Source organism: Carettochelys insculpta, chromosome 17 (genome assembly GCF_033958435.1).
Source record: "Carettochelys insculpta isolate YL-2023 chromosome 17, ASM3395843v1, whole genome shotgun sequence".
NCBI classification, from domain to species: Eukaryota; Metazoa; Chordata; order Testudines; family Carettochelyidae; genus Carettochelys; species Carettochelys insculpta.
In genome coordinates, this window is record NC_134153.1 from 22,611,851 (window position 1) to 22,636,787 (window position 24,937).

The 24,937-nt window shown below is 43.5% G+C and overlaps 1 protein-coding gene across 2 annotated transcripts in view; it reads right to left on the minus strand.

Annotated features, from left to right (window-relative positions):
• The window catches only part of RIMS4 (regulating synaptic membrane exocytosis 4), a 92,177-nt gene that overhangs the window by 24,852 nt on the left and 42,388 nt on the right, over positions 1-24,937 (minus strand). Inside the window, exon 2 of one of the 2 annotated variants that reach the window (XM_075011817.1) lies at positions 4,383-4,524. In XM_075011817.1, coding sequence (XP_074867918.1) covers positions 4,383-4,524 — 142 coding nt within the window. The remainder of the gene's footprint in view (positions 1-4,382; positions 4,525-24,937) is intronic. The other variant, XM_075011816.1, reaches the window with a different exon arrangement.

The window sequence follows — 24,937 nt, forward strand, 5'->3', positions numbered from 1 at the left end:
GTAATGTGCAAGACCAGTTAAACTTACCAGGCTGATCGGGCTCAGCAGCGTTTTGTTATTTGTAGGGTTCTACACAGTATTTTTAAGGAGCACACACCCACATCACATTAACCTCCAATACGGTTCATGAACCTTTCACTCCAGGGATGGAAAAAGTTATAAAGAGAAGACATGGCAAATGACAAGGTATCCTTGCTGGACAGCTCGCTAATTTCCTCACATATTACACAATCACTCCTCTGTGCCTTTGTGAGTCACCACCCACTGAGCTCTTCTAAGACAAGAAAAATGGCCTTTGCTTCCTGCAACCTAAATCATCCTAGCGGCAGTTAGCAAAAATGAGGAGGACTACAAGAACCACACATTATAGACTCTGGCCACCAGTAATCTTCTCTTCCAGGCCCGTGTGTCCTCATGCAACATCCCCAAGAAAAATGGCTGTCAGGAAGTTATGTAACAGTCCCTGTTCGCCTCCTGAAAGTTCTGTAACATTTTGTTCAGACAGAGCAAAACTCTATAGTGCTCGAGCAGAGAATAAGGCTTGGAGGGACCAGGCTCAAATGTGAATTTCTTTGCTCCTTGCTAAATTATCAGATGTTTATAAGATCCAGGGTAAAGCCAAATTCTGATCATTTGCTCATGACCCTGCATGCTGGGCACATACAGAAACAGGTATCTGTCCGCCTTTCAAACACATTTTGAAATACCTATTTTTGAAAAGCTCTTTTTCAAGTTCTTTCAAAGTATGTGTTAGTAACTGCACAGCTACAGTGCTGCAAGGGTTTTTTTTTGTTTTTTTGAAGTTTAGGTTTTAAGAGAACCATATTTTTCTATAACATCTTTAAATTGCATCCTCTGAATTTCACACATTAACCCCTATAAACTAGGTCATTCAGAATTTTACATGAATTAAAAAAGTATGATTTTACCAAATTGTAATTTTATTGGCTCTAAAATGAGATGGGTACAACTCTTGCTCACCATGTGCTCCATTAATTCAGTATATGTGAAATGAGCACCTCAGCCAGGTCTTCTTTTCTTAAAGCATGTACTGGGGAACAGAGAATCTGGTCTCTCCTTCAGGAACCAGTAAACACCACAGCTTCAGGTGAGGACTGAAAGGGCCTGAGGGGCTGTCAGAGATTTTTCAGGCTGTCTCCCCCTCAAAGAGGACTACAGAAAATACACTCAGCTTCCAAAGCAAGCAATACTGGAAAAACCTCCAGCCTGTGCTCTCTCCTGGATATGTTGATGTAGGGTTTGAAATATTGGTGCAATCTTAATCTTTTAAAAACTGGTTTGTTAAAGGCCTTAGGCGAAAATGGCCCCGTCCTCATTATGTCTGTAGCAGTAAGAAACCAAGCACTGTAAAGAAAACCCTGCCAGTGCTAATGTGATCACATGAATCTCTTTTTCTCCAGCTGTAATTGTGTTATGCAGGCTGGGAGAGAAGCAAAAATGGATTTGGTTTAAGAGTCTTAAATGTCTTCTTCTCAAAACAGCTCTCCTTCTTTGTTAAGAACAGACATGCTTAAAAAAAGGAAAAAAAAAAAAACCCAAACCCAAACCCCAACATGTTGCCAGTACTTACAGCCCCACGGCTCTCCATGTTTTCAAACCTGTTTTGCTTGGTACTTGTGCTTCTGATGGATAATTGTGGATACCAAAGGGGATTCTAAAAGGAGTTCAATTAACTAAGCAGAAAAAAAAACCAAACATTTATCACCCTTTTCAGAGGAGTGGGCGGGGGGGAAGTGTTCCTGTGCCTGGATGAGCCTTCTAGAACATTCTGACTTATCCAAGGAGAAAAAATGGTTATGACAGGCGTTTTATAGCAGCTTTCAATACGTGGGGGTTGCACGAGTGAATTTATTTTCTTACACCAAGCTCATAGTTCTATGTTGTTCACCTTTGCAAGTTCTGTGCACACCAAGGTGAAGAGGCATTTCCCAAGGTGCAGTATTTTTGCTGGAAGAGGCTTCTGTTTCTCTAGCAATGCCACGGCTTTGTAACCAGGCAGTAGGGCTGGCACAGCTGTTCCAAAGGATCGCGTAGCCTTCCTGAGAGGCCAAACTGATAAACAGAAAAGAAAGAATCCTGCCCAGGAGGGAAAGCAGATTCGTGGCCTGCATTGCCAAGGGATAAGCTTAATCTCTAATCCTCCGAGTCTGGGAGTGAAGGCGGAACTCAGAGAGGTGGCAGGACTGTGTGAGTATGGCAGGTTATTTCCCTGGCGGCAAGGCCTCACAGAGGAGATAAGCTACACCGCAGTTTTGGAGCAACAGGGTTTCTGCCTCAGAGACAGCTCCTAATTACTTCTTCCCTGGATGCAGATCTGTGCGGTGTTCCCACTGTTGTCCTTGTAAATATATAGAAGGAAAGTCTGGTTCTCTCTTAAATAATTAAAATTGTGTGATGAGAAAAAGAGAGAGCCTTAGATCTACATGGTCACCTCCATAGCACAGAGATGTGTTCATTAGGAATGTCATGAACAAATAGACATATAGGGCAGAGACAAACCAGAGTTGGTCGTTAATACTTGATTCTAATTCAGATTTCAGTAGCACATCTAATCAGAGCATCAACTGTGAACCTGTAAACTCAGTTACTGTTCCTTAATCCACATGAACAGAATCTGATACCACACAGCCTGCTACTTTCTGCATATTATTATTGGAAAAAAAGATTCTCTCAGATAGAACATGATCATCTCCACACACTGCCTCAAACCACACAAAAAGAAATCAAAATTACAAGCAACTCATCACTCCCTCATCTTTTCCTGCTTGCATTTTCTGTAATGTGAGAATTGTAGTCACAGAGATGCTAGGCCCAAATCCAGCATATCAGGAGGTCCATGTTCTGCTGACTCAGAAAGCTTTCTAAATATATTGTATGAAGATGATAACTCTGAGATCCAAAGGTTAAAACTTTAAAGAGTGTAACATGTATTTAATTATTTCCTAGAGATTATCTTTCTTGATATATCCAATCCACCCCTGGATACACCCACTTCCCCCCAAGGAGTTTGTGGGAGAAGACAGACAACTGATGTGTAACACATGATAAACATCAATACTTGTAATCTTATTTACAATAACGACTGCAGAAATTAGTCACAGAGAGGTAGCCGTGTTAGTCTATCTTCACAAAACAAAAAAGCAGTTCTGTTGCACTTTAAAGACTAACAATGATTTAAGCCATGAGCTTTCATGGAACAGACCCACTTCTTTCTTTGAAAGGCAAATCTGTAATGCATAATGGGTGTTCTCTTCAGTTCAGATTCCTGAGCATGCTAACAAAATGATTAAACAGCAAAACTATTTCTAAACTTGGCAGGAAACTAACTACTCTGTTCCGACTCTCACAATAACTGATTGAAATGGCAATGCATCTACATCACACGTAAGTCAGACAAATGTATCATTATCGTGCAAGGAGAAGAAATTGGTTTAGGGGAAACAGAGCACCCAAGAAATGATTATCTAGTTTAGCATTTCCCAAACTGTGTTCCAGGGAACACTGGTGCTCTGCGTGATGTGAACAGGTGTTCCACAAACAAATTTTGATGCTAGTGATATTTTCCTTCTAAAATATTTAATATGAAATTAGGCGTGTATCAAAAATACCAAGGCATTTGAATAGTTATTAGATTGTAGGTCTATTCATATTTATAACTCATTCATAGTAGTATAGTTCTTATTATGTGACTTGTGCCAAAATAGAATCGATTCAGCTGGTTTTGGCATGAGTCGTGTTCAGAGAAATCACATGATGCTGCACCTGATATGAGGATCCAACTCTCCAGCACCATTGCTAATATTAGGGGAATTTGTGATTAAAAGATGCATAAACTCTTCCCATTTAAACAACAAACAAAACAACTGTCAAATGTTACCTATTTTTATTTTCCAGTAGTTTTCTGTAAAAGTAACAAATTAATAAAAAACACAATTTAAAAATATTTTTCCACACCTAATTTGTTTTGCATTTCTTTCTCATAAAAATGTTTTTTTAAGCTTTAAGGAAGGACAGTCCTTTTTGAGCAGTACTGTCTTTTCTATTTTTGTACAAAAGAACACCACTAACCATCTTTCCTTCAGCTGTTCTATTGATGTTTTGTTTGGGTTTGTACATAATTTTTACACTTAATTATAGGGTTGCTAACTGTCCTCCTATCACAGAGACATAAATTATTTATTCTCTTTTTTTTTTCGTTCTTTGTAAAATAACACATCTAAAAACCCTCTCAAGTCAACTTATGAGCATTGTGTGCAGCAATTTTTCCACTATGAAACCCTTCACCACCATTACCACCCTTCCCCAGCCAGCAAGTGTTTGGTCAATATATTCCAAGCCCAAAAATGTTCTAGTTGACTTACTTTCCTTCCGATCCATAGCTGTTCATACTGTCCTCGATAGATTCATGACTGGCTTGGCGTACCGTCCGGCTTGGCATTTCAACAGCCAGACCAGTTTCTGTGCTCCTCTGGATAGCACCTTTAAGTCTCCGTCCCTCTCCTTCTAAAACAAGAGAAAGAACAAAGGCCATCAGCTATAATTCTGAGCACGTATAGAAATATTACAGGAGAAAGAAAACCAAGCGAAGGCCTTTCAAGGAATCCCTTCTGGAATCCAGAAGTCACCCTGCACTTTATTCTTTTCATAATTTTGTCACACCCAGTCCCGCAGTTCTCACGTTTATTCATAATGGGCTCCACGTTCAAGCAAGCTAGATACCCAGTTGGGCATTCAAAATGCAAATGTAATGGCTAGCCTAGTTTAATTATGCAAATCAGATAACACAATATGTACATGCCTGTGCGTACACACAAAAATTACATGCATAGAGCCCAACTGCATGCAATTGCCCAATTACTACGCACACCTGTGCAATTATGATCAGAGACTAGATACTACATAGTAGCTCTAACAAGTTTGAAAATCTGCCCCTCTGTTTCAAGTTATGACAAATGCTGATGGATCACATTGCCAGGACAGCAACAGAAGGGGCTATACAGTACAAGGAACACTCTGAACAAGAGAACAATTGGCGCACAGCAGTAAGGGGCCATAAAAGCATCTCCAAAATGACTTCCCAATGCAGATCACTCAGAGGGGCTTTAAAACAGAAGAAAAGCCCACAGCAAGGCTACTACATTCAACACACATCCTCAGCTTAAGTCTGGGGAATCATAATTTGGTGTCACAGATTCTCTTCCTCTTGGGGTTAATCTTCAAAGGCTCTGAAATTAACAGCTGCTATTTGCATCCTTCTCTTTAGCAGTCTGCCTTTCTCAGAATGAATTATGTTATGTAATGAATACCATTAACATTAATTGCTTTAGCTGATGTTCAGTAGCTAACAAGTTTCAATCTACATGCAATGCTTATCCTGAAATACAAGGCTGCAAGTTCTCAGGAGTCGGGATGAGGGAATCCTTTCAAAAGGTGCTCACCTAGGAATGTGAATAAGAACGTGTTTGGTGTTAACATTCAAGTGGTAGACATCCACCAGGCTGCTTTGACATTCCCAGTGAACATTTATACTACGGCAGAGTCCAATGTCCTATACCAGCTGAGGGGTCCATTTTGCTAGATGCTATAAAAATGCCTGCAAGTATTCAAAATACTTATCTTACCTTGGGAAACCTCAGCACTGCTAAGAGGCATTATCCAACTTCATAAATGGCGCTTTCGTATGTGAAATGAAATGGTCCAACCAACTGGCAGCCCAGAAAGCACGAGTTTTAAGGTACTGAGATTTCTCAAAAAAATGGAAGATGATGAGGCCCACACAGCCATTTTGGAAGTTCTGAGTGCTCAGTCTACGAGAGCTCATTTAGAAACACAGGGAAAGTGGCGTTATTCTTTCCAAGCCATTTGGAAAGAGGAATGGTTTTCTCTGATTCTCTGAGTAAATGGGGATTTTCCCTCAACTGCTGCCCTAGAAGAAGGACCATTCCTTATTCTGTGTTAGAGTTAATAGACCAGTGTTAATTTCAACCTTTGCGAAAAAGCCCTCTTACTCTGCAATACCCTGAGGTTTCCAACTGGGTAAACAGTTAGACCCAAAGGCATTCTGCACCATACCTTGGTGTACAGGGAGAACAGTTGATCACCATCCTCTTTAAAAGGTGAAATGTCACAGAAGCATCAGAATATAGTGTTTTTAATTCAGCCCTCTGTGCCAAGGCTGGGTTAAAGTGTGCATTCCTTGGTGCATCCCCCATCAGCATATGTCAAACTAAGTGCTTCTTAAAATTTGTACTGGTGACCCCTTTCACATAGCAACACTATTATAAATGCTGGAGGTGAACTGGCCCTGTGGTAGACGCTGAGAGCTCATGACTCCACCAGGATCACAACCTCCAGTTTGAAAACTCCTGGAACCTATTCTGAAAAATTGAGGCTGGAAATTCCACAGCCTTCCAAGGGTAACTGTTCTAGTGTTTAACTAACATTATATGCTGGAAAGTTCCCTAAATATTTCACTGAAATCTCTCCTGCTACAAACTAAGACAATTACTTCTTGCCATATCCTTGATCACCCTCCTCAGAAATGTCCCAGAAGCATCAAGGAGAAATGGCATAGCCTGAGTGAGAAGGTGGAAGAGAAATAATAATAAATCTTTAACACTTATGCTTTATCTGCACATATTTAAAGCTCTTCAGTCATCCTGCAGTGAACCCTTCTGGCCGATGAAGTAGCAGCACAACTGGGGTCTGAAAGGGTTCTCAACCCATCTTCCCTGAGCCAAAGTATTGTACGCAAAAGGTTTGGAGTCCTAAAAGCTCCTTTGAACGACCAGTAGGCTGGAGACTGCAGAAGTACCCCTTGGATGGAAAACATTATTTGTCTTAATTTGTTAATGCTAGCAGGGAAGAGTGAAGTGAGTTTTGTTCTTTCCTGCAATGTCTGTGGAAGATTTACTCTCTGCATCTTTTCCAATTAAGCAATAAAGAGCATACTGCGAAAGAACAGATTCTGGCTTGAAAGATGAACAGTGTTGCCTGGCCGCAGCATCCCTGTTCCTCATACTAAACCAGGCTGGTAAATAACTTGTGCAAAGAGCATTGTATCAGCCAGACACTTCAGGAGCAGACTAAAGGGAGGGAAAGTGGCTGCATGGATAAAGCAATTCACCCATCAAAAACTTCTGAGCATTCTCTCGCTTCAATGTATTTGCAGCTGTCAACTCCAGTAAACACTAGTCCTTCTCAAGAAGGATGCAGCAAGACTGGCAATGCCGACTACCTTTAGGGACCACTTTTGCCTCAATCTCAATAAGAAAACAGTAGCTTCTCTTTCACTTTCCCCTTCTCTCTCCACACTCTTCACCACCACACCTGTAAACAGGCCCCATTTTGCATAGCTCACGAGATCTCATGTATCCATGCACAACACAGGTCTCCAGAGGTCCCGTCTCTATGCTACATCAGAAGACAGAACAGTCCTAAAAATCCTCTGAGAATTGAACTGCAGCTCATGCCAGGATTATACTATTACTGCTCTCCGGCACAATTACTCTCCAACAGATGACTCTCCTCCGTTTATTCAAATGATCAGTCCTCCTGTTTCCCTTCTATCCCACAGGTCTCCTCTTCCCTTCTTACTTTTTCTCCCCTACAACACTTGTAGTGTTACCATCCTTCCCTCTTCCCATTTCTCACTTTACAATTTACTCCCTGTATTCAGCTTCTCTGATGCTCGGTCCATTTGGGTTGAACTTTCCTGGCACAGGAGGAAACTAATGTAGTGTGGGTGAAAGTGCCTGAGCTATGCCTTCTATGCCTTAATTGACATTGATTCAATTATTTAATTAATTGACATCGATTCAAGGTTGGGAGTAGAAATTGACTGAATTGAAAACTGATTAGCTTTGCTTCTAAATTAATCTATTGCTTCCAACCAGAGAACGTGTTAATAAGCACCATTTATGTACAGCTAGAACCAGAACGCAATCCCGCTGCATAACTGAGCCCCCTGTCGAACACATGAATTAGCTTTTTCATCTCTTGGGATCAAGGTTCATGACTGGCTTTGGCTGTAAGTGAAAAGTAGCCATGGCCTCGCTCCTAAGTCCCATCTAGTAGTAGTAGTAGGCATCCTTCAGTCTACGTAGACTATGGATCGCGTCCTTTTTAGTTCCATTTGGAACCATCATTTGCAGCGTCGACTGTGACTGTGAAGGCCCACGAGAGTGACACGAGAGAGTCCCATCTATTCCTACTGCAAAGCCATGAAAAATATTTTACATTCTCTGACTAGGATGGGTCTCCACTATGCAGCTTTTAGCAACAAGGCTGCATCAACAAAGCCTTGTCATGAACAGTCAGCATGCATGAACACTGTTTGTTGGCACTTTTGCCGACAAAATACTTTCATCTCCTACAAGTGGCTTTCAACTTGCTGGCAGGGTCATCCTCCTGCTGACAGAGCAGCATTCACATTTGCAGTTGCGGCAGCCAAACTTTGTCCTTCGTGTGCGGGGAGGGGAAGGTAAGAATCCACAAGTGACAAAACCTGTGTAAATCAACCTAAGAGCAGTCCCAGGCTTGGTTTCCAGAGGGTGCTCTGAGTCCAGATTCAGGTGCATCAGCACAGCTGAATCAGAAAAGACAGACTGCAGGTGGTGTTGCAGGAGAGCATTTAGAGGCATCGCTGGAGAAAAACTAAGCTGGCAAATGACTCAGGACTGAGGTGCATTGGCAGAGTTTCAGGCAGGTGTTTCCACAGAACCTGGCTGCACTATTCTTTGCTCAAACAAGGCACAGTAAAGCCCTCTGTATTTCCACAGTAGTAGTAGTAGTAGTAGTAGTAGTAGTAGTACGCCTCTTGTACTCTTGCAGCATAAGCCATTGACGACCACTAGCCAGCATCTCTTGTCCTGGGTGATCTTTTCCAGTTCTGACCGGGTGTACCCGGTGTTTTTAGTGTTTGTCTTCAGATCTCCATACCACAGGTTTTTTTTCCTTTTTTGCCTTGTGGGTTCTAACATAAGGCTTGCCTGGTGATGTTGGTGGTTGATTTTCTGAAGGTATATCCAATTCTTGGTCATCTTCTCTTCCTGATTTCTTCTTCCGCAGGACGTTGGTGAGTCAGTTGCCACAGGTCTTGGTTGCTGATGGTGTATGGCCAACATGTTAAGGCTGTTTCATGACAACTTGACTGCCACAATATTGTGCAACAACAGATCCCAAAGTGACCCATTTAAGGTCAAAACGGGAGTCAAGCAAGGCTGCATCATTACCCCATCACTGTTCTGTATCTTCGTCGCCATGACTCTTCACGTCACGGCAAGTTTCCACATGGTGTGAAGGTTGTCTATAGAATGAACAGGAAGTTTTTCAATCTCCGCAGACTGAAGGCTAAAAGCAAGACGCCCTCAACCTCAGTCATGGAGCTCCAGTATGTGGACAACAATACAGTTGCTGCTCCCTCCCCTGCAGGCCTTCAGACCATCTTAAGTATTTTAGCTGAAGCATACAAGAATCTCAGACTCACACTAAACATCAAAAAGACCAAGGTGCTCCACCAACAGGACAATCTCATGCACCTTCTATTGAAATCAATGGAGAACTGCTGGAAAATGTGGAGCACTTCCCATACACTGGAAGTCATCTTTCCAATGAGGTCAACATTGATGTGGAAATGCAGCATTGTCTGAGCTGTGCAAGCTCTGCTTTCGCCTGCCTGAGACAAAGGGTCTTCAAGAACTGGGACATCTGTCCCAAGACAAAGCTCCTTGTATACCGTACAGTGGTTGTTCCAACACTACTATATGCATGTGAAACCTGGACAACAGGTCATTGAAGGCACTTGAACAATATCACCAAAGCTGCCTCAGGAGAATCCTAAATATCTCTTGGAAGGATAGGCGCATGAACACTAGCATCCTGGAATAGCCGAACCTGACCAGCACTGAATCCACTATCATTCATCAACAACTTCACTGGATTGGTCACGTGATTCAGATGTCTGATTAGTGCCTCGCAAAACATACTTTGTTTTTTGTATTGGAGGAAGGACTGAGGGCCATTGGGGGCCACCAGAAGGGATATAAGGACAGGCTGAAGGCACGCATGAAAAGGTGCAGCATCGGCGTCAACACTTGGGAGAAACTTGCCCTAGACTGCTCCCAGTGGAGAACGGTAATCCATGAGAGGAGCGGGGCATTATGAGAGGTCCCACTGCAGTGCAGACAAGGAGAGGCAGAGAAGAAAAGAGCATCAAAAACTGCCCTGTGCACCTCCAACAGCTAGTAAACAACTGCCTCTTCCATGATAAGATTTGTGGCTCCAGAACTGGGCGGATCAGCCATCAATGGACTCACAAACAGCAGGGTGACATGAAGGCGTCCTATTTGTTATCAAGTGACCGCTGAAAGAGAGAGTTTGTTGATGGTGTATGGCCAGTGGATCCAGTGGACTTTACAGAAGCAGTTATAAACGTCTGAACGTTTTTGAAAGGCATCTCTGTTTTTCTCCAAGTTTCTGCTCCATACAGTAGGACTGATTTGACATTGGAGATGAATATCCTGATCTTAGTCTGAGTTTTGATCTGCTTAGCATTCCAAGGTGTTTTTTTAAGAAAAATGTTGAGTATTTTTGCTCACATACACATTTAGCAGGTTTGTCTTGAGTTAATAAGGGGGAAGGGGATTTGGGACAGCCCTGTAGGTGAAAAAACAGGCAAAGGGCAGCACTATGCCCCCAGTGAACATTTCAGAAAGGAACGAAATCCTGGGGCAGACAGTGGTGAAAGGCACTTGTGCACTATCACTGGCCTTCAGTGACTAGACTGACAAGTGCACAATCAAGCAGTTACTGCGTATCTCAGCTCAGAGGTTAACAAGTGATTAAGCTGAATTGCCATCCACTTCCTGCTCTTCTGCCAAATCAAAGTCTCATTTTCAAAAGCTTCACTGAGAAAGAACTTGAATGACAGCTTCTCCCTTTATAAACGCAGCTTAAATCATTTTCTTTTCTGCTTATTCAGATGCTGAGCCGAATCTCCAGCAGACCATTTGCCAGGAGGCATTTCATTATGAACCCATTCTGAGATTAACAAAACAATCCCTTTGTTGAAATCCAAAAAACGAGTGTGGGGGGAACCTTCACAGAACAGCATGAGTATCCAACACTTCTGATGGTCCACTATCCACACAGGATGCACAAGTTAATGTGTCTGTACAAGATGTATCAAACAGCCCTTTTATGAGAATGTGGAGTATTTATTTGGGTTTGCAGCACGTAATGTCCTGTTTGGAAGTAAACGCTTCTGCTTAGAAAAAAATATTGTTTCTGAGGGCAGTTTAACCAGCTGATTTCCATCTCCCCGCGCTTGGGAGAGCTGATGCTATTGACAATAATGTCATATGTCCACATCCTAATGGGCCGTGGATTACAGGCACCTGAACAGAGGCTGCATTTTGCACTGTGCTCAGAAGAAAATGGAACTAAAATCGACTATCTGCTCTGGCTACATAATCCACTCAAAGCAACAGAAAATGGCAGGGGATACGCAACCCACTTCTCTTCGCTCCTCGTACCTGGGGTTCAGCCACAAACTCCTGTCTACAAACACATCTTTTAAACTTTAAATGAAATCTTGGCATAGGACAGAAGAAATCTTGAGGCATTATTTTTCAAATCTGCTTAAATTAAATGTATCAGCACTGCAGAGAACAGTCTGCGTAAGATTGCTTGTGGGGGTTAAAACTAATTAAAGAAGCAATTTGAAAATTGCAAACCTTAAATGGGCCCATAAATCACCCTGTTAGACCATAACTATGTTTGCAGAGATCAGTGTGCGTTGAAGAAGAAATTCCACCCTCTGTCCTGCTTGGTATACATTTCACTGCAGGGATGGTCAGCAGCCTGCGGGGAATTTCCCTAGCACAGTCACTACTGTATTGGCCCCCTGCAGGAGATGGGCTGAGGCTGGGTTGTGGTTCAAACCAAATGAGGTTCTAGAGAGGCCCCCTACTCCAACGTAGGGTAGTCCTCCCTGCGGGGTTGTTTGGCTCCCCCAAAAGTCTGAAACAGGGCCAGTAAGTCATCTCTGCTCTCTCCTGGATCCACAGTTCAGGAGGAGACCCTAATTCAAGAGGGCTCAGAACATTCTTTTCTCCCTCCCCAACCCACCCTTAAATGTGCAGATACTTTTTAAGTCGCTGGTGAAAGGGGCCAGCTGGCTGAGGACTACGGAGACTGATGTTTAGTCACTCCCTACTTTATGTTAGGAGCATAAAAACGGGGAGAACGTCCTGGCTCCCAGAAGCAGAGTGGCTCACTGTATAGGTGGGTTGGGGGAGTGGCGAGGCAGGAGAGGAGAAGGTTAAAGCCGAGGTTTGTAAAACAATAGTTCTATTTTAAAAAGTCTTTCAGAAGCAAGACCAAACCCAGCCTTCTCTCCTACAGGTTGTGGGAAGCAGGCACACAAGTTCTATCAATCTCTTCTACTGAATCCGCCTTACTAACAGTCCCACCTCTACTCCGCTGATGTCCCACTCAGCTAGGAGCTTCTGGCACTCTGTCCAGGTGTTCTAGTAGGAGCGTTGGCTCTAGCTCTTCAGAGGTTGCATTAGCAGAAAGTCTAGTTTTCAGGGAAAATTTCTAGGGATGCTATGCTCCAAACACAGGTCCTCTTTCCTGTTAGCATGGCTAGAGCTGAAATACTTTTCCTCTCTGAGGTGTGAGCTGCTGTTTGTTAGTAAATCAAGCTGTGGTTATACTTACACAGGCCTCTATCTTATCACCTTTCCTAGGGCATCTTGCCTTCCTGGCTTAGAGGGAACCACTTTAGGAAAATGGGAGGACTGAAGCCATATTATACTTAGTCTTATTGCTGAAAATAAGAGTTTGAGTGGCAGGGAGGCATCTGGGATAAGGAAAACCAACTGCTGCAAACTAAGCTAAGACAAACTCATTTCAAAACACCTCTAATGAGTCATTGGAAAATAATATCTGCTTGGGGTTAGGTCTGAAGAAGTGAAATGTTATAGTACAACACTGTGGGGCAAACAGCAGGTGGACGATCAAACACTCATTTTGGTTGCTGCAGAGGGTGCTTAAGGCACTTCTCTTGCTGGTTTCTGATACTGCCAACAATAATGAAACATGAAACCGAACAAAAAAAAAAACAAACTTGGGTATATAAGACACTGTTGGGATCACTAAATAATCTATGGCTTCCCCCACGCCACCTTCATTTTATTCTAAAACCTGAAAGAGGTACTTTGGTAGACTTCCCCTGTCCCAAAGGGATCACTAAACTAATTTAAAAACAAAAACACAATTTTACCTCTCTCTGTTTGGCACAATCCTCCTCTGAAACCCCCGGCCCCCCACTCGTGCATCTGACAAAGTGGGTCTTTGTCCATGAAAGCCTATGCTCCAAAATATCTGTTAAGTCTATAAGGTGCCACAGGACTTGTTGTTTTTGAAGATACAGACTAACATAGCTACCTCTCTGATGTTTGGCACTGTAATTATAGCAGTACTTTCAATTATCCACATGGTCATTTTCTCGAATCAAGACTTCTCTGCAAGGGGTGACAGCTTTGGGGAAACCTTCCCCCTCCCAAGGATTGTGTTCCATTTAAGATATAGATCAGCAGCTGCTGTCACAAACAAGTTACATGGAAACTTGGAAAAAATTCTGAAGAGGATAAATCTGGTTAATAAATTATTTCCATTAAATATTTAGAAATTAATTTGTTCTTTGTTCAAGAATTCAATTTAAAAAAAACTGATGAAAACCCTCAAACAAAAATTTTGAAGGCTTTTAAAAAAATGAAAAACTTTAATTTTGGGGATATCTGTTCTTTGAACCTCCCCCTGCCTATGTCCCAAGGAAGAAAGTAAGGGGTCAGAAAGTGGCTTTTCCCATCAAAATTAATTTTTAACAACTTCAAATCTTTTCACTTTGCAATTTTTCCACCAAAAATTGGTGAATTCCTATCAGAAGTTTTTAAAAAAAAAGAAAAAGAAAAAAGATAAAAAGGGTGGGAGGAGTCAATTTGAAAAAGTATTTTCCATCCAGAGGTTTATCTGGAGAATTTTCCAATTAGCTTTTAGAAAAATGTCCCAGAAATTATTTACTCAAGCCTCAAAAATTAAATGTTTCACAGCGCCTGCAGAAGATCTGGAAGACCAGTAATTTTCTCAGATGAAGTGATGGTACAAACTTATATAAAACATTAAGTTGCAACTGTCCAGAACCCTGGCTGCTGCTGCTCTATAGTATAATACATAAGCCAAGTTACTGCACAAAACCACACAGAGCAGCCTCACTATATATATGCCACCACAGTTACCAATCCCGAACCTAAGTGCACAAGCCGAGCTCTTTGCACAAACCTTCTCCAACGTCTGAGGGAGGAGGTGGGATTCGCAACATGCCCTGAAGACCAGCACATTTGGGCGGTTTTGTACTGTGTGTGAGCACACATCCACAGGGAGGAGAGGAATTAATTCAGGGCTGCACAGGAACATGCTGCAGGCAGCTTCATTTCTCTTAAAGTAAGGGGCTTGTGGTGCTTCCGTTGATCTCAGATACAGCAAGGTCCCGTGACGAGGGAACAAGCAGTCCCCGAGCACTTTGAACAAGCCCTGACTCTGCTCAGAAATGGAGACGTCCAAGATCACGGAGCACCGGCCCCCTGGGGAACACGCAGCAGTCCAATTGCAAGGTGACAGTGGATTGCTTCTCAGCGGCATGACCTGCATCTGAATGAAACGGTCGTAGTCTCTTGGCCAGAGAGCAGCAGAGAAGACAAACTGTCCCAATCACCATGGTTTTATGATAGGGTGGGGAACCTTTTTTGGTCAGAGCCCACTAAAACACAGAAAAATCAGTCCAGGGCTCACGTTGATGTGGCCCCTGTTTAAGACACCTCCCTCCTCTCACGCTGCAGCCCCATGATGGAGAGGACATCCTCAAAGTGGGAGGATGGGGTGGGTCAGAGAAGGGTAGACCTGAGGTTCAGGGCTTCCCCCTCTCCCCCCCGAGACCAGATTAATTTCTCAGGGACCGGGTTCATTGTGTGGGAGAGCTCTGCCAGGGAGAGCTGTAGTGGGGGTCTGGGTGGGAGGAAAGGCACAGGAGAGGGCTGCAGTGGGGCTTCTGGGTGACAGGATGCAGTAAGGGGACAGGGGTCTGGGAGGGAGAGTACAGGAACAGGGTACAGGTGGGAGATCTGGGCATAAGTGGGTGCAGGAGTGAGTTGGGTGAATAGGGATGTGCTCTTCATCCCTTCACATAAGGCATGATCCAGGAGTCACCTGATGAAATTAATAAGCAACAGGGTTTTGTTTCGTTTTTTTAAAAAGCAGTACATCACACAACACAGTCAACCTGTGGAGCCCACTGCCAGGGTGTGCTACCAAGGCCAAAATTATAACGGGTTTCAAAAAAAATGGTCAGGTGTCTCCAAGCATCCAACTGCCAGAAGCTGGAAGTGGATAGCAGGGAATAGAGCACTTGAAATTACTCCTGTTCGGTTCTCTCACCCATCAGTCGGTCTTTTCTTTTACACTGCTCTGCATAGTACCACTGCCTTTAGCACAACGGGTCTCTGATCTCATTTGGTACCTACACAAATAAGTAATAATCACCCCAAAAATGTATAAGCCATTGGGCTGTAAATACTTATGACCCATAATGAGGGGGAAATGCCTAGTCTGACAGTAATACCTGAAGATGCAGTAGTTCCAACCTGCAGCCACCATTGCTCAGTCCAATAACCTGAAAGTTCACAAAGTGCATGGCACCATGAACTAAACTGAAACGCAGGCAAGCAGATACTTTGCATTCCAGCACCTGCCAGGAGCTCTCCTGTTGTCACTCCAACACTCCTTCAGTCCCTGAGTTCAGGATAAGAACTTTTTGCACATAGGATCATCAAAGCTAAGATGCAGAAGTAATCATGTCCTTGGGTTAATTATCCTCTGTCCTGCCAAACATGACATTATAAATGCTTGCTCAGGATCTCTACTTAATTACAAGAGAGTTGAAGAACCAGAGCGCTCTGTCCTACTTCACCCATTTATCTGACGCTTTTTATGATTCTGAGGATGTGGTCTCAGCTCCGAGTCTGAAATATGAGTGAACCAGAGCTGCAGTTAACCTCCAGATCCACAAGAGAAGAAAAGTGTGAAAATTCTAGAGTTAGGCGATTATAAGAGGTCATTTTAAACATGTGTTAGTTTGATGCAATAGTAATATAGCTCACCCAGTATCATTCACACCAACTATGCCTTTATCCAAAAGACAGTGTGTTTTGGACACTTACACTCCATCTAATGATGGAAATTGTTTTTTTATTTGTTTTGAAGTGACTTTTGAGACCACGTAGGTTTTGAAAGAGAGAACAGAGTAAATAAAAGATGCTGAACATATAACTGGTTAGAGCTGGCGATGCTTAGGTGCAAACAAGGCAAAGCTAAGTTCAGAGAAAAGAAATTAACTTGTCCAGACTTACAACATCACCATCTTCGCTGTCTTCTCTTAGCTAAACTGTGATGGAGGAATCACTTTAAGAAGGAATGTGCTGTTTGTTAAGATCATCTCGTTTATATATATAGCCCCACTGCATTTTGATAATACATAAACCAAGTTTTCTGTAACACACGTGAAGCCCTGTGAATTTTAGTAGGGCTGAAAACATGCATTCTAATGCAAAAATCAGGCTTTGAATTTTTTAGCATGATTTATGTTCAGCTTGACTCTGTAGATCCCTGTGCCAATACAAACTTTGTATCTGCATCTATAGCCACAAAAATGAGCTGCTGATATCCACGCTGACATCCACAGATGCACGTGGGAGGCAGGTATCATAGTCAGGGGAAGGCAACGCATGGACCGTGCACCACCCATGCTCCACTGAAGACTCCCAGGCTCCCTCCAACAGCCTGCTCCTGTGGGTTGCAGAGTCTGGGGCAGACAGGCTGGGGGCTGCAGCTGTACCACCCGCCACCTCCCGGGAGCTCTCGGACCACACTATCCTGGGCTGGGAGCCAGCAGCCCCATTGTGTGTGTCTGTGTATGGGGGGGGAGGGCCGGTGGTCATAGAAGGGGGAGTGAGGCCTTGAGCAGAAGGAGCAGGGCTGGGAGGTTTACCTCCCCAAGCTGTGGGATCACCCATTGCCCATGCAGAAGACAACAGATAGATTTGCAGGGCTCTAGGAATGACTATGTAAATATATTTTCCTTAAGGAAATGAATCATCCAGCACATAGGAAATCATCCCGAATTAGAGATACTGTTTTGTAACTCGTGTCCATTTTAGACAGGTTATTTGATCTACAGTAGGTGCAACAAACACAAAAGTTGCACTTAACTTTAGACAACCTTCTAATCACACCATTTATACCAGTCTATCAACCTAACTTGTTGAATTTTACCACAGCACTCATCAGTTTAGAAGCTACGAGAAACAAGAATCTGGGTATATATTTCAATTACCTCTGCATATCGCTAAGAGGAGGACGAGGACATGCAGAAGCTTCTGAGATTGAGTTACATTGACTTGCAAATGAAAAATCCACATTGGCCAGAAGCTTTCTGGCATATGCAACTGTAAGTGACCTGAAGATCTGCATAAGCTTGAAAGCCTGTCTCTCTCACCCAAAGAAGTTGATCCAGTGTAAGATATTACTTCATACACCACTTTGTCTCTGATGTAATAAAGAGCAGCATCCCCTTTTTAAACATGAGGAAGAATGACACCCAAACTTTCACTTCTAACCTGTCTACAATGCAAAAATCAGCACGAGGGAGGTTGTTGTGTTTTCACAAAAGCTTGGGGAAAACAATCCAATATGTTTTTCACAAGCCATTTGCGTGTGACAGCACCCAAGCCCACTAATTGGCTTTTCCTATTTGCAAATTAGAGCCTTGCTTCTGCAAATGGGTCCAGGTGTTCTTAAGGGCCCAGCCATGTGAAAGCCTTTGCAGAATTGAGGGTTAATTAATGGGGTTTCAATGTCCCACTCTGCCTGTGGGGGAGCTAAGGGAAAGCATCCTGTGAAGGAAGTACAAAGCCAGAAAGACAGTCTGGGGTCAGCATTATAGTTTGCAAAGCTGCAAGCAACACCAGAATCCCAGACTGCATGGGGAGAAGATATTCAACTCAGGCTGTACTAGCAGGGGAGACAGAACCAACTTTAGATTTATACGTTGTATGAGACCTCATGATCCAGTGCAACCACTGAGATCAGCTTTGTCAGAACACTTGCATCTGCGTAGGATACAGATGTACATCAAATCTACTATTTTGCCCTTGGTAAAAGTCTGTGGAAGTCAATAAGTGCACATGAAACTGTAGATAGCATCAGCAGTGCCCAAATTGTTCAGAGGCTTAATTAGTTCCTGCATTGTCCACTAACACCTTTGCAAAAAATAATGTAGAGTCAAATTTTTAAAGGGCCCTAAATCTATATTCTGAACTTTCTCATCAATATGTCTAACCAACTGATAGCATCTTGACTATATGTGGGATTAGCATGCACAAGATATATTCAGATGTGAAAGTCTTCCCCAGGGAGTTAAAGTGGCTTTGGAAATTTGGTCAATAGCTTAAGCAGAGTACAGTTTGAATCGCTCTCTAGTCCAGCAACATCCATGGTGTCATAGTAACAGAGAGATAGCTGTGCTGTCTATAGACTATCAAAACAAAAAAGCAGTCCAGTAGCACTTTAAAGACTAACAAAATAATTTATTAGGTGATGAGCTTTCGTGGGACAGACCCACTTCTTCAGACCATAGCCACACCAGAACAGACTCAATATTTAAGACACAGAGAACCAAAAATAGTAATCAAGGTTGACAAATCAGAAAAATTACCAAGGTGAGCAAATCAAAGAGCAGAGGGTTGGGGGTGAGGGGTGTGTGTCAAGAATTAGATAAAGCAAAGTAGGTTTTAATAAAAGGAGTCCTTATAATGAGCTAGAAAATTGCCATCCCAATTCAAACCACATGTTAAATGTGTCGAATTTGAATATAAGAGAGTCATGATTTTAGTTAACTGGATGTCCGCATATGAGTGTGTCCAAGTTTCTTACGGTCCCATGATGTTTGTTTTCAAGTCCCAGTCTTGGTTCTCAGTGTTCTGTGCTGACATTTAGCTCTAATTTACCCCCTAAGCATCTGCTAAGAGCCCAGTAATCAGTGGAAGGAAGTGGTGGCAATGCTGCTAGACAACACTGACTTCCCATGGTTTGACAAAGTCTCTGGTTTGGCACCTGTCAGGTCCCAAGGGTGCAGCACTAGAGAGATTCAACCTATCCTGACTGTTATTAATAACAGAAGTATTTAAAACTTGGCCAAGATTAGGAAACAGTTTCTTCATCTGCAGTGAAAAATACAGAAGGGTGTGAGAACCCATCAAAAATATACTGTTTGCTAAAGATTGCTGAGTATTAGGGGGGGAAAAAATCCATTAATGCACCACTAGACTAGACCTGGGGAAATAAGAACAAGACCTAGTTTTAAATAGAGGGGTCTCAATTACCAAACAACCAGATAGATGAAGGAGGAAAACTGTCAATCACATGGATTTGGGGGAGAGGAATTGGTCATGGGGTTCAATATTGTATCAAATGCAATTTGTGCTACCCACTCTCATCACAGATTAGTTCTGTGACAGCCAATCAAATGGCTGACAATTATTTGTGCATATAGCATGACTGCCCCGTGCTGCTGGTGTGGAGGTGTTCAAAAAGTAATCGAAAATTCTATGGCTGAGGCTGCATAGTTTTGTTCTAAATATTTGTAAAACGTATTTTACAGGCAACATGGAGATGAACTGAACTTTTTCAGCACTTTACTGGATTCTGTACCTCCCTGCCAAGGGAGGGGGAAAGAAAGCATAGAACAAAATAAATAAAGACTATGCACTAAGTAAAAAGCCAACATAAAAATAATTTTGCAGACTGTCACAAGTTGCTCAGCCAGATCACACATTTATCAGAGGAGTGTGCATCTGCATTTAGTGTTGAGGACAAAAAAAAATCATATCATATAACTAAATATTTGATGTGAACTGATTTATAAAACATACGAGCAAGGTACAAGACAGTATTTAAACAAGGTCAGTCTACAGAAGGAAACAGGGAGCAGAGGCTGGAATATCATAGACCTTGTAAATTATTCTGATGTTGGTAACAAGATGCATATGTCTACCTAGCTGGATTGTTTTCTGCTTGTAGTTATTTTAATTAGCCAAGGAATTGGCAGAAATTCAAATTTTGTAGATTTCTTTTGAAACAAGGTGCTGGCAGTGCAAGAAAATTATTTTCAGATACAATGCAACAAATACTTAATTTTATTCCGCAACATGTACTGTATGTGTGTTAATATTTTATGTGCATCTAGTAACACTGCAGCAGACATTAATGCTAAAATGAAGCTATGCCATTGAGACTTCAGATTCAGATTTGCAACAAATACAGAAATAGATGTAATAAGATACAAAACACTTGCACACACACACCCCCTTCACAGATGAACTTCAGATAAATGCCCTAGACCCCAAATCAATAGCAAATCTCTGTGCACACTTAAAAATCACAACAAACATTTTTAATTGAAACAAAGCCATTTCCTCCTTCATTTGCCTGACGAGGCTTGAGTTCAGGGTTCTGTGTTTCCCTGGCAACAGAGGAGGACATCACAAAGCTCTTGTGGTAGCAGGCAGTCCAAGGCAATGCTTTACTTTTTGCATTGCCTTCTTTGTTGCCAGAGAATGGCAGACACCTAAACTCAGGACCTGGCAAGTGAACAACAGAGGAAAAGGAGTCCACTATTTCAGTCTAATAATGCAAATGGAGACGAGGCACCTGTACAGAGACAGCGGGATGGAAATTTTAATTTCTGTCCAAAGCAAAAATCTGACATTCCCCTGTAAATGATGGGATTGAAGAATTGAGGAGAAACTCCAGCTTGTAAACTGTCAGTACTCACTCCGGAAAGCATTAGAAAGAGACTGCAAACCTAATGTCACTTTGGGGAAGAATTTTGCCATCCCTGAGTATATATTGGAGCAACTGGTCCTTGCCTATAATTTTTTTTTAAATATAAATACAAACTGTCACCTGATGTGCCACAACCGCACTGAACCTGCTTTCCTGATGGCCTGGGCATACTGTCTCCCTATCTTGTTAAGCAGGCACACTAGCCTGCTGCAACAGACACAAGGCCACACCCCCAATGCTGCAGACACACTAAGCAGTGCAGTGTGAGACATTTTTCCCAGCACTCAAGTACATGGCCCTTCTGGGAGCTAACCCTAAGATAAATCAGTCTTCTGCTGTATAGAGATCTGCTACAGCATAAGCTCATGGAATTAAGCCTCTTTCTCAATGTAAAGAGAAATATGCACAGACTCCTCCTACCTGATAATTATTTCCACTTGGTTTATTAATAACCAAAAAGTATGAAAAGGATTTGCGATCATAAGAGATAGTAATCTACGTTGTTCTGTTTGCTAAGCAACAAAGACCAGAACACGCAAACTAAGCTTACTACACTAAGACTCTGTTGCATGCAATATCGCACCCTCAAAGTTGTTCTTATAAGCTTCTTTCACAGACTGGAATGCCATCCAGGCTTGGCTCAATCATTCAAGTTCAATGTCAGATGTTTCCAGAGGTCATCTCAGGTGGGGTGCCAAAGTTAAAGTTGTGCATCAGATTACCTCACTTCCCCACCCTTAAACAGGTTTTGCAAAAGATAGAAATCCTTTGTGTTCAGTCTATTTTTTCATCTCTGCTCCTGTGGAAAAATACAGCATGAAAGATAGATCCCACTTAACAGACCACTGCCTTGAGTATTGGGCCATTAAGTACCTTGAGTATTACAGCTGAGCCTCAGTTAGCATGACTACATCAGTAACACATGTTTATCTACTATATATTTTAGACACATGCACTCATCTGTCTATCCGTGAGTGTGTTTGTTCAAGAACTCCTCCTAACAAATAAGAGCTAGGACCACCAAAATTGGTACTCAACTTCTTTAAAATTAGGGTAAAAAGCAAGGTCAGGGTTTGGTTGTTCTAGGAAAATGGTATGTGCCTGGAATGGGACTGTTTTCCATAACACATAATGGGGGAGGGAGGCTGCTAGGAGGGACAGTTACACCACAGAATGACCAAAGGGGGCAGCCACATTGGTAAGACAGTGGCCAGCTATGGGAGGGGCTCTGAATGTTGCCAACAACAGGTAAGGTTCCCATGCTGGTGCTAGGCATGGTACTCCCCACTGACCCATGTTGGCCCCTTGCCCAAAAGCACAGAGCTGTTCTTAATTATGAAGCCTTATGCAACTGAGGGCCCCCTCCCAGCTTCTGCTGGAGTCCAGGTGCTTCACGATCTTCCCCCTGCCCTCCTGGATATGTAGTTTGTGTAAGGTGCTTCACCCACAGTTGAGCCTGGATCCTTCTGGGACATCCCTCTCTCTGGGTGAGGGCCATGTGCTTCCTTCCCCTTCCCACAGATTTGCGGCTCCTATGGGGCGGGGAGGGGGACCAAGTGCTTCCTCCACCCACTAACATGACTCCTGCCAGGGACTTCCCCCTTTCTGTGGACAGCTCCTGTTGAGAACCAGGTGCTTCCGTCCCTTTCATCCCCTCCCTGCCCCATGTGGCTCCTGCTAGGGCCTTGGGCTTCCTGCTCTCCCCACAGCCATACTGCCTGACTTGCTTCCCTCCCCTCCTCACATGGCTCCTGCCAGGGCCTGAAGAGTCTTCTGCCCCCCTCCCCACCCCCTGCATGGTGCTGCTTCCCTCACTGTCTCCTCTCCCCACCTCCCCAGTTTACTAGGTGCAGCTCTGGGGCCACAGTGGAGCTGCAGAAGCTGGGATCTCCTCTCTGCCCCCCATTCTAACAGCAGGGAACCCTCTGCTGGTGGAAGGGTAGGGAGAAGCCCTGCAGCAGCTAGTCACAGACGTGTGTGCTTGTATAAGGGCACCCAAACATTTGGTGCCCCATAGGCCTGTGTATTTCACCTATGCACAGGGACAGCCCTGCCACAGCAGTGGCTCTTTCAGAGAATCATAGAATCCTAGGGTTGAAGGGACCTCAGGAGGTCCAGCCCCCTGCACAAAGCAGGATCAACCCCATCTAAACCATCCCAGCCAGGACTTTGTCAAGCTGGGACTTAAAAACCTCTAAGGATGGAGATTCCATCACCTCTCTAGGTAACACATTCAAGTGCTTCACCACCCTCTTAGTGAAATAGTGAATTTTCCTAATATCCAAATTTGCTGAGGGTGTAATCCATTTCCTCATCCTTATTAGTCACCTGCACGTTGAATAACACCAGCCCTAGGACTGATCTTTGGGGCGCTCCACTTGAAACGGACTGCCAACCAGACATTGAGCGATTGATTACTATCTGTTGGGCCTGACCATCTAGCCAGCTTTCTATCCACCTTACGGTTCATGTATCCAATCCACACTTCCTTAACTTTTGGGCAAGAATAGTGTGAGAGGCTGTATCAAAAGCTTTGCTAAAATCCATCGACTTCCCCATGTTCACAGAGCTAGTTACCTCATCAGAGAAGCTAATTGGCTTGGTCAGGCATGACTTGCCCATGGTGAATCCATGTTGACAATTCCTGATCACTTTCACCTCTTCCACGCGTTTCAGCATGGATTTCTTGAGGATCCCTGCCAAGATTTTTCTGGGGATGAAGGTAAGGCTGACCTGTCTACAGCTCCCTGGATTGTCCTCCTTTCCTTTTTAAAGATAGGCAGCATGTTTGCCTTTTTCCACTCATCCAAGACCTCTCCCAATCAGATAATGGCCAAAGGCTCTGCAACGACTTTTGCCAAGTCCCTCAGTACCCTTGGATCCAATAAGTCTGAACCCATGGATTTGTGTATGCCCAGTTTTCCTAAATAGCTCTTAACCTGTTCTTTCCCCACCAAGGGCTGTCCACCTCCTTCCCATACTGCAATGACTAGTGCAGTAGTCTGAAAGCTTAACTTGTCCATGAAGTCAGAAGCAAAAAAAAAAAAAACAAAAAAACAAACAAAAAAAAAAACAAAAAAAAAACTTTTGCCACATATTTTACCAGGTTACCTCCCTCACCCAATGTGGGCCCCACACCCTCCCTGATCACCCCCTTAGTGTTAACATACTTGTAGCAACCTAGCTTGTCACCCTTCACATTCTTTGTTAGCTGCCATTCCAGTTGTGCTTTTTGCCTTCCTGATTTCTCCCTGGCATTGTCCAGCCATGTAGTTATACACTTCCTCAGTCATCTGTCCAAGTTTCCAACTCTTACACGCATCCTTTTTGAGTTTAAGCTCACCAAGGATTCCCCTGGTAAACCAAAGCAGGCTGCCTACCATATTTGCTTTTCTTACTGTGCACTGGGATGGTTTGTTCCTGTGCCTTCAATAAGGCTCCTTTAAAATACTGCCAGTTCTCCTGGGCTCCTTTCCACTTCCTATTAGCTTCTCAGGGGATCCTACCCATCAGTTCTCTGAGGGAGTCTAAGTCTGCCTCTCTGAAATCAAGAGTCTGTATCACCTTTGCCCCTTGAGCCCAGCACCAGACAGTGGGGAAGAAAGGGAGACCAGCCAGGCAGCACAGCCCCCACCACCTCTGGGGAGCAGCCACCAGCTGGCAAGCCGTGCCCATGCCACCACAGGACACCCTGAGGAGCTGCTGCAGGCCAAGCAGCATGGGTCCTGATGCCACTGCCCACATGAATGGCTCTGGCTGGCCCCGGGGAACCACTGCTGCTGCCCAGTCAGTGCTGCCCTTGCTGGCTCTAGTGACCTCCCACCCTCGTGCCCTGACTCTGGTGGCACATCCCCCCAGCCTGAACTCCCATATATCCAGCCTCCCTGCCCACCTCACACCCTGCCTCGACTCTTGCACACACCAAACCTACCCTGAGCCCCTCACACCTCTCATC